The sequence below is a fragment of the Talpa occidentalis genome, unplaced genomic scaffold (assembly GCF_014898055.3).
Source record: "Talpa occidentalis isolate TD23 unplaced genomic scaffold, MPIMG_talOcc4v2.1, whole genome shotgun sequence".
Taxonomy (NCBI): Eukaryota; Metazoa; Chordata; class Mammalia; order Eulipotyphla; family Talpidae; genus Talpa; species Talpa occidentalis.
In genome coordinates, this window is record NW_026555331.1 from 87,535,900 (window position 1) to 87,548,382 (window position 12,483).

Genomic DNA, 12,483 nt, shown 5'->3' on the forward strand with positions numbered 1-12,483 from the left:
AATAATGTTCTTCTATACGTGGCACATAGCAGTTATGGGTTCCATACAAGGCCCTTCTTTCATTTGAATGAAGTGATGTACTCATTTATTCTTTTTTTTTTTTAAAGATTTTATTTATTTTTGTGTAGAAGAACTAGGGTGTAGGCCAGAGGTGCGGGGGTGAGAGGATTCACCAGAGAGAGAGGGGAGCAGAAAAGGCAGATTGATTGAAATACACTGCTGAAGGGAGCAGCGGGCGAGACAGAAGAGGTCTGCTGTGCCATGTGGGTAGATCCCAGAACTCAGGCCTTCGTGATAGCTCTGAATTTAACCTGTAGGCCACCAGGAGGTCCCTTCATTTATTCTTTTTTTTTTTTAAGGTGTCATTTCTATTTTTTATTTTTTCTTTATTTATTTATACAAGCACCGGGTACGGTCAGAAGCGCGGGACGGTGAGAGAATTCACAGGAGCCAGAACAGGGAGCAGAGCAGGCAGAGGGACCGAGGTACACTGCTGAGGGGAGCAGCGGGCGGCAGGAGAGGTCTGCGCGCCATGCGGGACCCTCCTCTGGTGGCCGGGGAGCAGTCGGGGATGGAACCGTTGCTGCAGAGGCTGCGGGCAGCTTCGCAACCCAGCGCTCAACAGCTGCGCCACCGGGGAGGCCCCTTCATTTATTCTTTTAACAATCTGTTCTTACATAGGACTGCCAGATTATTAATCTTAAAACACTACTCTTGCCAACTTCCAGTAACTCATTTCTTACCCCATAAATGGTTGAACTGCTTTATTCACTTTTTAAGGATTTCAGTATTCTGAACCCATTCCACTTTGGAAGCCACTGAACTGATCTGGTCCCAGTTTCATCACCTTTATAGGTATTAAAATCAGACATTTTTAAATATACCCATCTGGTTTTGCTGTCATCCCACTTGGTGTGTGAGAACAAGACCTGGCAGCTTGTACCTTCTTTTTGCTATTATGCAAGTAACAAGCTCTCTCTCTGTCTCTCTCTCTCTCCACACATACCGGCATGCACACACACACACACACACATTATGTATATATAAACATATAATATGTAACATATTAATATATAATATATAGATTATATATAATACATATACAAAATCTTCCCTTAATCTGTCCATATTGTATCCATCATCAAGGACCCCACACACCCCACTCATCTATAGTGTCTATAATGTCGCTCATCCATAATGAGCACCTTCGTGTATGTACCACATAATTTTAAATAAAATGGATGTTTATAGTGCCAGCAAGCACAGGGCAGGCTCTCTATCAATTGGGCAGATGGTTAAAGGAGAGTCCTGGGGCCCTCAGTGGCTTTTTCAGAATTTAATGCTCGTTCTTTGCCAGTTTTTGAGAGACAAGCTTGCAGGTTAGCAAAAAAGGGATGGGGGAAACCAGGGGAGGGGAGGTCAAGGAGGCTGGCAGGCCTCTGGCAGGCCTCCCAGGATCTTTACTCTCTTTGGGCTTTCTCTGGCTTTCTCTTGTGATCGCTTCCTCTCACAGCCGTCACTCGTATTGTCACATAGCTGTTCTCTGCTGCCCTTATAGCCCCCGCCTCTAGGCTCAGGTGTGCCCACTTATGCATGCCCACACCATATTCCAGGTGTCCACCATCAGGCATGCGCGCCCGGAGCCCACGCTCCCAAGTGCCTCCTGATTCAAGGCCGCAGGTGATAGCCGCAGTGGCCAGTGGCATAAAAGCCTGACCATCTCATTTACCCTAAGATGTTGCTTTGTGTGATTCCCTTTAGTGTCTTTCTTCAGTACTTTCTAAATCTGTGTTTGTGGTTTTTTTTTTTTTTTTTGGCTCTGTTTATGTAAAAGAATGTTTAGAAACTTCCGACTGGTTTTACTTTTCTAACAAACTTTTATTATGATTTTCTAATTGCATGTGTGGGTTCAGAGAATATGGTCTGTAAAATTCCTGATTTAAAATCATTAAAGTTTTCCTTTATGATATGGTCTACTTTTTTTTTTTTTTTTAAAGATTTATTTAATTTATTTATTTATACAAGCACTGGGTACAGTCAGAAGTGCGGGAGGGTGAGAGAATTCACCAGAGCCAGAGCGGGGAGCAGAGCAGGCAGAAGGACCGAAGTACACTGCTGAGGGGAGCAGCGGGCGGCAGGAGAAGTCTGCACGCCATGTGGGACCCTCCTCCGGTGGCCGGGGAGCAGCCGGGAATCGAACCGGCGCCGCAGAGGCAGCGGGCAGCCTCGCAACCCAGCGCTCAACCGCTGCGCCACCGGGGAGGCCCGATATGGTCTACTTTTTGTAAAGATGGTATGGAAACCTGAACATAATATGAATTCTCCATTTTTAGTAGCTTTTAAAACAGTAATGTAAAATATTATATATATATAAAGAGATATACCTTGTTCAAAATTGGAAAGTACATCAATAATCCTAGCAGAGGATGCTGTTAATGTTTTAGTGTTTTTCTTCTAGTTTTTCTTCTATGTAAAAAAAATGACTAAACCTATCTTTCTATTTATTTGTAGCCTGCTTTTGATGATTCCCAGTAAGTAACATGCACTTTCTGACACTAATTATCATCATGGACATCATTTTAAAAACTGTAAATATTCTATTATGTGGATACATGATTTACTTAATTGGTTCTCTGATGTTAGACATTTAGATTTGATAGTTTTTTAATTATAAATAATACTTTATACTTTAAATGTTAAGACAGTAGACTTGAAATCAGTCTTCTATTCCAGCTAGCCCATAGAAACAGATTATAAAGTATATTTTTAAAAAGCAATAACTAGATTGGCAAATTCATGATAGTCTGGAAACTGAGTATACTTGAGAAATGAAGAGTAATTAGGATCCCTTTGAAAAGGAAAAGCCAGGGCCTCCCTGGTGGCACAAGGAGTTAAGGTGTAACCTATGAAGCTATCTATTCACAGCCACTGCAGCACAATTTCGGTCCCTGGCTAGGGAGCAAACCACATGGCACAGCAGACTTCTCCTGACTTGCCCACTGCTCCCCTCAGCAGTGTATTTCAGCCAATCTGCCTGTTCTGTTCCCCACTCTGTCTCTAGTGAATCCTCTCACACCCCCACCTCTGATCTGTATTCCAGTTCTTGTATGCATAAATAAATAAATCTTAAAAAAAAAATCAGTGCAACAGGTGAGTAAAAGAATGTACTAGCAATAGGTGGAAATGATTCACGAAACAGGCCACATCCGGATGAGATAAATACCAAAATCACAGAGGGTTGGGGCAGCTAAGAGGATAATAACTTAGGGTGCTCCAGAAGGAGCCACTTGTCTGTCTCCAGGTGAGGGCAGTGAGTATAGGAGCTTGGGTCACAGAGAAGAGGGTGCACTTGGGTGACTGACAAGGGCACAATAGGGAGAGAATTTCCAGAAGGTAGTTACTGGGTACTCACTAGATACCCGGAATGGCGTGATTGCCCAGTGGCACATCTCTGACCCTTACTCTTACTGAAAACAGATGGACCTATAGTCCTCAGTAGCATGTTTGCCTTCTGTTGTGTAACCATCCCAGCCTGGGCAGGTTCATTGTTGATTCATGCAGATGAAAAGAGAATTTTGAAGCCTTCATTATCTCTAACATGTGCCTTTAATCACGGAACTGGACTCAGAGGCAAGCCAGTAGGCAGGGAGTTAGGCAGACAGCAATTGGGCCCCATAGCCCTCTTGAATCTCCCCTTTAGCATTTAGCCTCACCCTTGAACCAGGTGTCTGTATTTACACATATGTATACACCCCATGCTCTCTGGTTGAAGGCCCAAGTGCCCTGTGCTGCACTCCTGCAGAGGCAGGAAGGACACAGGGCAGGTTTTCTGATCCAGCAGACCAGGTAAAGGAGTCCTGGAGCCCTCCGTGGCTTTGCAGGCTTTTATTGGGTTTTACCAGGTACACAGCAGGCAGGGGTGCTGGGGTGCCAGGGGGCTGGCAGGCCTCCCAACCCCCAGCAAGTCTTCACTCTATCTGGACTCTCCAGCCTTTTCTCTCTCTCTCTCTCTCCCTCTCAGCTTCTGTTCTGCTTCTCTGCTTCTCCTGCTTCTCCTGTTTCTCCATGATGCCGCCCTTAAAAACCCAGTCTCAGCCCAGGTGAATCCCATCTACATAGGCCCACACCCTACTCCAGGTGCCCGCGTCTCTTATACACATCAGGCATGCATTCAGGACTGCAGTGTTCCCTCTTCTATCCTAATGGCAGGAGGGCAGAAAAGCCTGATATTTTTCACCTTACCCTACAACTCCCAAGTGCTTTTTGCATCAGCATGATATCACTGCGGATAATGAAACCTGGGTGGGGCCACAGGTGGGGTTGTTGAGGCTGGCAGCAGAAGGCAAACAAGAGCCTGACTATCCCATGTTCCTTATACCTTACCCTTGAGTACAGCAGGCATAATAGACATACTAATAGGCCATCTGCATACAAAAGAAATCATCCACATTTGACAAGAGCCAAGAATAGGAAAGATAATGAATGAAACAAACTAAAGGCCTAACATCTCTGGAAATAGTTAACAAAGGACACAGACAGGACTTTAAATATGTAAACGAGCACTTTTGGATAAAAATATTGTAAAGCAACCAACCCAATCTGGGCAGGTTAATGAATGGTTCTAGCAGCCACATGCTCTTCGCCGTTGTTTGTAGTCGCTGCTCTCCTCCGTACACTCTACTGCTCCACCCTTAACACCGCACTACCACCACACCACACTCCGCTGCACCACCCTTATAAATCAGTCTCTTAGCTCAGGTGTACCCACTTCAGGTGCCCGCCATCAGGTATGCATTCAGGATCACAGGGTTCCCTCATCTATCCTGATGGCGGGAGGGCAGAAAGCCTGATACCTTTTACCTTACCCTACAAATATCAAAAAAGAGAAATTAGTGCTTCACTAAGGTAGTGAATGAGACAAAAATCTCAATGGATGGGAGACATGTCAGATATCCATAAAGTCAGGAATTCTGGAATAAGTACCAAGGAATTACAAATATGGAAAGGGAAAATTATTGATTGTCCTAAAGTTTCAGCATCCTTCCTGTGTAAATTCCAAGTGTATTTAAGCCAGGGAAGGCAAATTTTAAAGGAATGGAGAGTAGAATACCCTAGGTTTGAGGAAAGTTACATGCCCTCACTTTGAAACGGATCAGTACCATACCAAACCAAACTGAATCAAATAAAACCAACCTGTCAAACCTAATCCTAAAATGTACTGAGAAAGAAGTGGGATACTAAAGTCATGACAAGGCAAGAAATTAATAAAAATTAATGTAAATTAGCCTAAATTTTAAAAAGTAATCTACCATTATGTTTCTGCAATTTTAAGTTATTTTCACAACTTACAACATTTTAAAAAATCTTAACAGCTTTATTAGATCATTTTGTTCAAATTATTCTTCCAAAGGCAGTGAACAGAACAAGTTGATAACACTTAAGAATATCCACAAGGATATCTACAATTGCACAGAATAGCAAGTTTGATATTCTAATGAAGGTTATAAATTTACACCCCATTAAATCAGATCTTTTAAAACAAGTTGTAAAGGAAGACAGATTGTTCTTCCTGGAAACCTCCTGGAGAGAGAATTTCTTTGAAGAATATTGTTGGTATTTTAATGGAGATTGCATTAAATTTATTCAACTCTTTCTGAGACTGAAGAATTGCTTTTGATTTTGAGGTCAGTCTCTGGATTTTGTGATTTAACCTTAAAGGCAAAAAGTAGGCCAGGAGAGCTTAATTTTATTGATTGATTGATGTATTTTTTGATAATCAAACATTTTTTCCCCATAATATCCCTTGTGTCTTTTTGACCCTTTCTCCCTACCCCTCCATCTTAGTGTCAGAAACCTCACTTTATTAATAACCGCTAGTTTTTTAAATAAGTTTTTTGCTTTGTTGAATAGTCTGCAATGTTAACACCTGCTATTTGTATTTTTTCTGACTTGCTTTAGTACATAAAATTTCCTTGAATTCCTCCCATTTTGCTGTAAGTAGCAACATTTCATCTTCCCTTAAGGTTGAATAGTATTCTGTTGTGTTGTGTGGGTATATTAAAGCTTTTTGATCTAGACCTCTCTCACTTAGGTTGTTTCCTTGTCCTATATTGTAAATAATGCTGTAGTATACACTGTACAACATAAAAAAAGTAATCTAAATATGTGTTGATTGCTAAGAAAGAGACTCTTAAACAATAATCTGGATCTACACACACACATATACATAGATATATGTAATGGAATACTGCTCAGCTATTAAAAAAATCAAAACCTTGCCATTTGTAACAAAATGGATGGAGCTGGAGGGGATTGTGCTAAGCAAAATATGTCAGAAGGAGAAAGACAAATACTAGATGATTTCACATGTGGAATATAAATACACACACATACACATAAGTTCCTCAGATAATGTTGTTTCATTCAATGTTGTTTTGTTAAAATGTAGATGAGAAAAAGCAATCTTGGCCTATTATTTGAAGACCTGCTTTTTTAAATGTTGTTTGCTTAAAGTTGCTGTTTCCAAGATATTGATGAGGTTAAGTGAGGATTTACTGTAGATCACGTTTTCTTTATCCACTCATCTGTCGATGAACACTTAGGTTGTTTCGATCCGTGGCTTTTGTGAATAATGCCATGAGTGTGGAGATATATTTCCATACTCCTTTGGCGATATATCCAGAAGTGGGCTTCTGGACTAAGTGGTTGCTCTAGTTTTAATTTCTCGAGGAAACTCTAAAATGTCAGTTTATGGTCCCCAACAGTTTATGGTCCCCTTTCCTGCATGTCCTCATCAGCATTTGTTATCTACTGTCTTTTTAATAACAGTCATTCTAGCAGGTGCAGGTTTGATTTGCATTTCCCTGAAGATAAGTGATGTTGAGCACCTTTTCATGTACCTGTTGGCCATTTCTGTTATCTTTGGAAAAATGTTTTTCAGTTCCTTTGCCAATTTTAAAAATTGGGGTCTGTTTTAATTTTTCTTTTAAATTTATTTATTTATGCATACAAGAGCTAGGGTAAAAGCTAGAGATGCGGGGGAGGTGGGTGGGGGTAAGAGGATTCACCAGAGACAGAGTGGGGAACAGAACAAGCAGACTGATGGAAGTACACTGCTGAGGGGAGCAGCGGGCAAGACAGGAGAGGTCTGCTGCGCCATGTGGGTTGCTTCTTGGCTGGCCGGGGATCGAACTCGTGCTGCAGTGGCTGCAGATTGCTTCGTAGTGCAATGCTTAACCCCTTGTGCCACCAGGGAGGCCTCCCGTTTTAGTTTTTCTTATTTACTGATTCCTATCTCTTTTGGCCTTAAAATTATGAGAAACTTCTCTAGCTGCCTCTCCTATCTCTATTTGGGAGTTGGTCTGCACAAGCACCGCATTGCATGAAGGTGCAGTGGCTGTGCTCCTCTGCCCTGTGGTATGATGGTTATATAATGTGCTTGTCAGATTTTCTGTGTCCTGAAGGAACTAGTTAATGTTTTTCATCTAAAGTTTGGAGGAATTTCTCCTTTCTTCTTCAAAAATATTTTCAAAGCAGTTATTTTATAGTGGACATGTGCCCTTTTTACATTCATAAAAATATGTTGGAGGGAATCTGGGAAAAATCATTATTGGACTGGTAAAGCTGGAAGATACTGGGCTTCCCTGGTGGTGCAGTGGTTGAGCGCTGGGCTGCGAAGCTGCCTGCAACCTCTGCAGCGCCGGGTTCCATCTCCGGCCTCTGGGGGAGGGTCCCACATGGTGCACAGACCTCTCCTGCTGTCTGCTGCTCCCCTCAGCAATGTACTTTGTCAGTCTGCCTGCTCTGTTCCATGCTCTGGCTCTGGTGAATTCTCTCACCGTTCCGGGCTTCTGAATGTACCCAGTGCTTGTATAAATAAATAAATAAATCTTAAAAAAAAAAAGTTGGAAGATACTGTGAATGATCCACCACAGAGTGGTTGAATGTCTTGCTGAACAGCACACAGGAAAAAAAATCACATGGAGGAAGAATAAAGGCAAGGCCCATAGGAAGTATACAGAACTGGATTAGCACCCAAGAATATTATAACTCGATTTTATTTTCATAGCTACTTTGACCAACAGGAAACCTGGTCAGCCTAATTTGGAAGGTGAGGGAAAGGAAGAAAGTTTGTCTTCAAAACATAACTCACAGTTTAGCCTATTGTAAAATAAAATAAAATAAATAATCACATGGATGAATATCATATATCATTATTCTCACTGTTATTTCCTTATTCCTCTCAAAGCCTAACCACCACTATGTTTTGGCTTCCCTCTCACCTGTCATTTGCCACTCCTAGGCATTGATTGGCAGTGCCCTGTGGACCTTTTCTGCTCCACGTATGCTGAATTAATTGTTTTTTAAAATTAATTTATTGGCAGAATGTTTTTCCACACTTTAATAAGAGTTTGACTCTGAAAGAAGTATTTGTTCTGTGTTCTTTAATCCCAAAGGAAACCAGAAAATAGAGTAAACTGGAACAGAAATTAATTTTCAATTTGCAAGGATATTAACAGATTCAGTATGGTTAGAAACAATTTCCTAAAGTAAAATAACCACACTACCATTCAAGCCTTGCCATTAATGTGGTTTGTCATAATACTGAATTAAATCCATTAAAAAATATTCTGTTCCTTTAAACAAATATTTTTCCTAAGGTTAAGCAAAAGGAAAAAGTCCATCCAAGATAATAAATATTGAAGTGTTCACTATTTGTAAGGCAATGTGGTAGGCCCTGAAAAAGATATTAAAATGGGTACACCTCTGCCATTGGTGGCTGGATGTGTATCTACTCTCTCAAAAAAAGAGCCATTGCACAGACAAAAGTGTGAGGTCTATGAAGGAATAACACATATTCCCACACTCTCATTCCTTCATCACTGTAAGATAAATGAGTCACTTGACAACACGAAAGTCACAAAATCCCTGCCCTCATGGAGTCTGTATTTTAGCATGTGTGTGTGTGTGGGGGGGGTGGGTAGGGGGGAGGGTGTGTTGGAAGGGGGTAACAATAAGCAAATAAGTAAAATACATAAATGTTATAGAGAAAAATAAATCAGAGAAGGGGCCTTAAAAAGTTTTTGGCATGATGACACTGCAATTTCTAATACTGTGAAAATTCAAATATCATCAGCAATAGAACTGACACTACATCAGAAATGAGCTGAGTGAAATAAAGGTGTTAATCCCAGAGGATCTATGTAGCAGAGCATTCCAAGCACAGGGACTAGCAAGTACCAAGCTCCTCAGTTGGGAACATGCCTAACCTGTTCAAAGATGAGCAATGTGGCCAGTGTGGCTGTAACTGGTTAACTAGACAGAAAGCAGTAGAACATTTAGAGTTAAGAGGTGAAGAAACTGGCAATGAGAAGCCAATGGAGGATTTTTTGAGTATAAGTGTGACATGATCTGATTTATAAAAAAATATGGTGTAGGTTAAGTAAAAGTATCAGGCTCTTCTGCCCTCCCACCATTAGGATTGATGATGGATCCCTGAGGTCCTGAATGCATGCTTGATAGCGAGCACCTGGAGTAGGGTATGGGCATGCATAGATGGGTACACTTGGGCCAAGAAACTGGGCATATAAGGCCAGGGCGGCAGAGGATGGCGTGGTGTGGAGTGCGATGGTGTGCGACTGTGTGTGGCTGCGAACAGTGGAGAATATGAAAACACCAACAGGTCTGCTTGAGCCATTCCATACCCGGTATGGGACATTTGCATTATATATGATCATGGTTGGAATCAGGAACATAAGTTACCGTGATAGCCTGTAGAGAGAGCTGATAGTGGTAGACAGGTTGGGGAGAATGGTCAAATTCTGCATGTATTTTGTTGGTGGAAGCATCAGGATTTGCATAAAAAAGTAATGGGACAAAAGAGCAAGGCCAAGCTGGTGCCCATTTTGGAAATTGACTAGCTCTCAGCATTACCTTTGCATAAAGGTGGTGCTTTATAAATAGACTGTTTTCATCTCGGATTATTTAATCAGAATCTCCAGGAAACAATATATTTAAGACTCTTCCCTAATGAAACTTGGTTGTCAGGGGTCAAGTGAGTTATATTTAAGATGAAAATTAGGAGAACAACACTGTGCAAAGTTGATGGGTTGGTGGGCTCGTGGATGTAAATGTTAACCACTCTGAAACCTGTCAGAGAATGTAGGGATACTTTAATACAATTTAAGTGGGTTGAATTAATCTTGAAAGCTTCCTAAAGGAGGTTGATTTTTAAAAAAAAAATATTTTATATATTTTTTACATCATTTTTCATTTTTGCACAATGTATGCATTTTCATGTTGGTTGTATTCCCCATACAATTCCCACCCCCCTTATTTTGACCCTAATCCCTTCCCCCCCAGTGTGTCTCTGGTTTATAGTTGCTTGTTGATTTTGATTTTTACTTTATTATAATTAGTCATTGTCCAAGTCCCTTATTTAGGTTTTCTAAACTCCTGCTATGAGTGAGACCATCTGGTATTTTTCTTTTTCTTTTTGGCTTATTTCCCTGAGCATGATCCCTTCCAGCTCCATCCATGTTGCTGCAAATTGCATGAGTTTATCTTTTTTGATTGCTGAGTAATATTCCACTGTGTATATGTACCACATTTTCTTGATCCAGTCATCTATTTTTGGGCATTTGGTTTGTTTCCATAGCTTAGCTATTGTAAATAGTGCTGCTATAAACATAGGGGTGCAGGTGCCCTTTTGAATTAATGATTCTGTGTCCTTTGGGTAAATACCTAGGAGTGGAATATCTGGATCATATGGAAGTGCCATCTTTAGCAGGTTGAGGAATCTAAAGGAGGCTGATTTTAACTAAGGCAAGGCACGAAGATGAATGCAAAAGATGAAAGGTAGGGGCTGAGGGTGACAACTGCCCCACGCAAGATCTCTGAGCCCAAAGCTTCGATCCCTACAACTCGGCCTTCAGCGGTGCCTCTGCAAGCAAGACTTCCCCAAAGCCACGCCCCTTCAGTGTAGGACCTGCGGGTTTCCGCCCGCCGGGGAGCCCGGGTTTCCGGAAGGTCTGGTTTTAGAGCGGACCTAACCGGATGAAGGTCTCACGTCCTCTTCCGACCTCCTTCCGGTTCACCGGCTTTTCAGTGGGGCGGGAACAAGCTGTGTCTGCGCAGGCGCGGTGCGCTCTCCACGCGCGACGCTATGCCGAGCCGGCACGTCCTGCGTGTCCGGGCCTTATACCGGCGCATCTTGGCGCTGCACCGCGTTCTGCCCCCGGACCTCAAAGCCCTTGGCGACCAGTACGTGAAGGACGAATTTAGGAGACATAAGACCGTTGCTTCTGACGAGGCCCAGCGTTTCTTGCAGGAATGGGAGGCAAGTGTCTGCCCCCCATCTCCCCTTTTCGTCCCAGTCCTTGGGGGGTCCCTCGAAGGTGTCCCGGTTAGTCCCTGTGAGAAGCCGCCCCCCTGCTGCTTCCCCGACCCCGCGAAGGGCTAAACGCGGCGGCAAACCGCTCGGTTTGAATGAAGCAGCGCAAAACTGGTGAAGCGGTTCTTCCCAAAGTTAAATCCCGAGCCCCTCTTTTCTCTCCTGTGTTCTTTCGCTGGAGCAAATTGCATTATGCTGGCGTCTGCGATGCAGTTCGTCTTTGAACTCCTGCAGGAGTGTGGAGGATGGAGATTCCAAAACCTGAGTAAATCACGGGCAGGTGCTGGAACAGCTCGCTTTACCCCCACCGCCTGATGCTTGTTCTCGCTTCTGGCGCCGTGCACGAGACAAGCACCTAATTGATTAGTGGTTTTCGCATGGCTTAGTTTTCAGACTTAGAGGCTTGTTTCTGAGAATACTCTCTTTTTAAATTTCAGTGCTTTGTTGAGTCTCAGGAGTGTTCTTAACACATCAGATAACACGGGACGGGGTGGTGGGGACTACAGCCGTTGGAGGAGAAAAATGCTGGTCAGAGTTAAGTCAAGTGAAAGTTGGTTTCTCCGGAGTCTTTGGTCACATTACTTTGTTGCATTGCCCTGCGCCGTTGCAGTAAATCTTGAACAGACACATGCGTTAGGGATTAGCCCTTTGACCTTTCTTTTTCACTTTTATTTAAGTGAAGGAATAAGATATTCAGGGTATTTTGGGGGCTGGGTGCTTTACCGGGTTGCTCCCAGAACTTATTTGTAAATATTAAGAAATAACTGGCATTGGAGTTAAGGGGGAGATTCAGGTATTTGAAAGCTCAAAGAAGTGTTGGTTTAAGAACAGAGGGAAGCGATACTTCGGTCTAAATAAAGTTAATGGCTGAAATCTTTAGTTAGAGCAAACACGACTTTTTCCACTGAATCCCATAATTCTTAATTGTAGAATCACAGAGGTTTGAAAAAGGAAAATTATTTTCTTATCTACAACATGTACCTCAAAAATTTTTGGTGTATGTAAATGTATTTTAAAAAGCATTTTTGTAAGTTGTTAATTGCAACGAAGCTACATGATATCAAGGTGTTGGTTAAGTGACATCTTTTATA

At 42.2% G+C, this 12,483-nt stretch overlaps 1 protein-coding gene across 1 annotated transcript in view; it reads left to right on the top strand.

The window, feature by feature from the left end:
• Positions 1–11,118: 11,118 nt before the first annotated feature.
• The window catches only part of SDHAF3 (succinate dehydrogenase complex assembly factor 3), a 52,223-nt gene continuing 50,858 nt past the window's right edge, over positions 11,119–12,483 (top strand). The window contains exon 1 of the mRNA XM_054692377.1: positions 11,119–11,338. Coding sequence (XP_054548352.1) covers positions 11,165–11,338 — 174 coding nt within the window. The 5' untranslated portion in view covers positions 11,119–11,164. The remainder of the gene's footprint in view (positions 11,339–12,483) is intronic.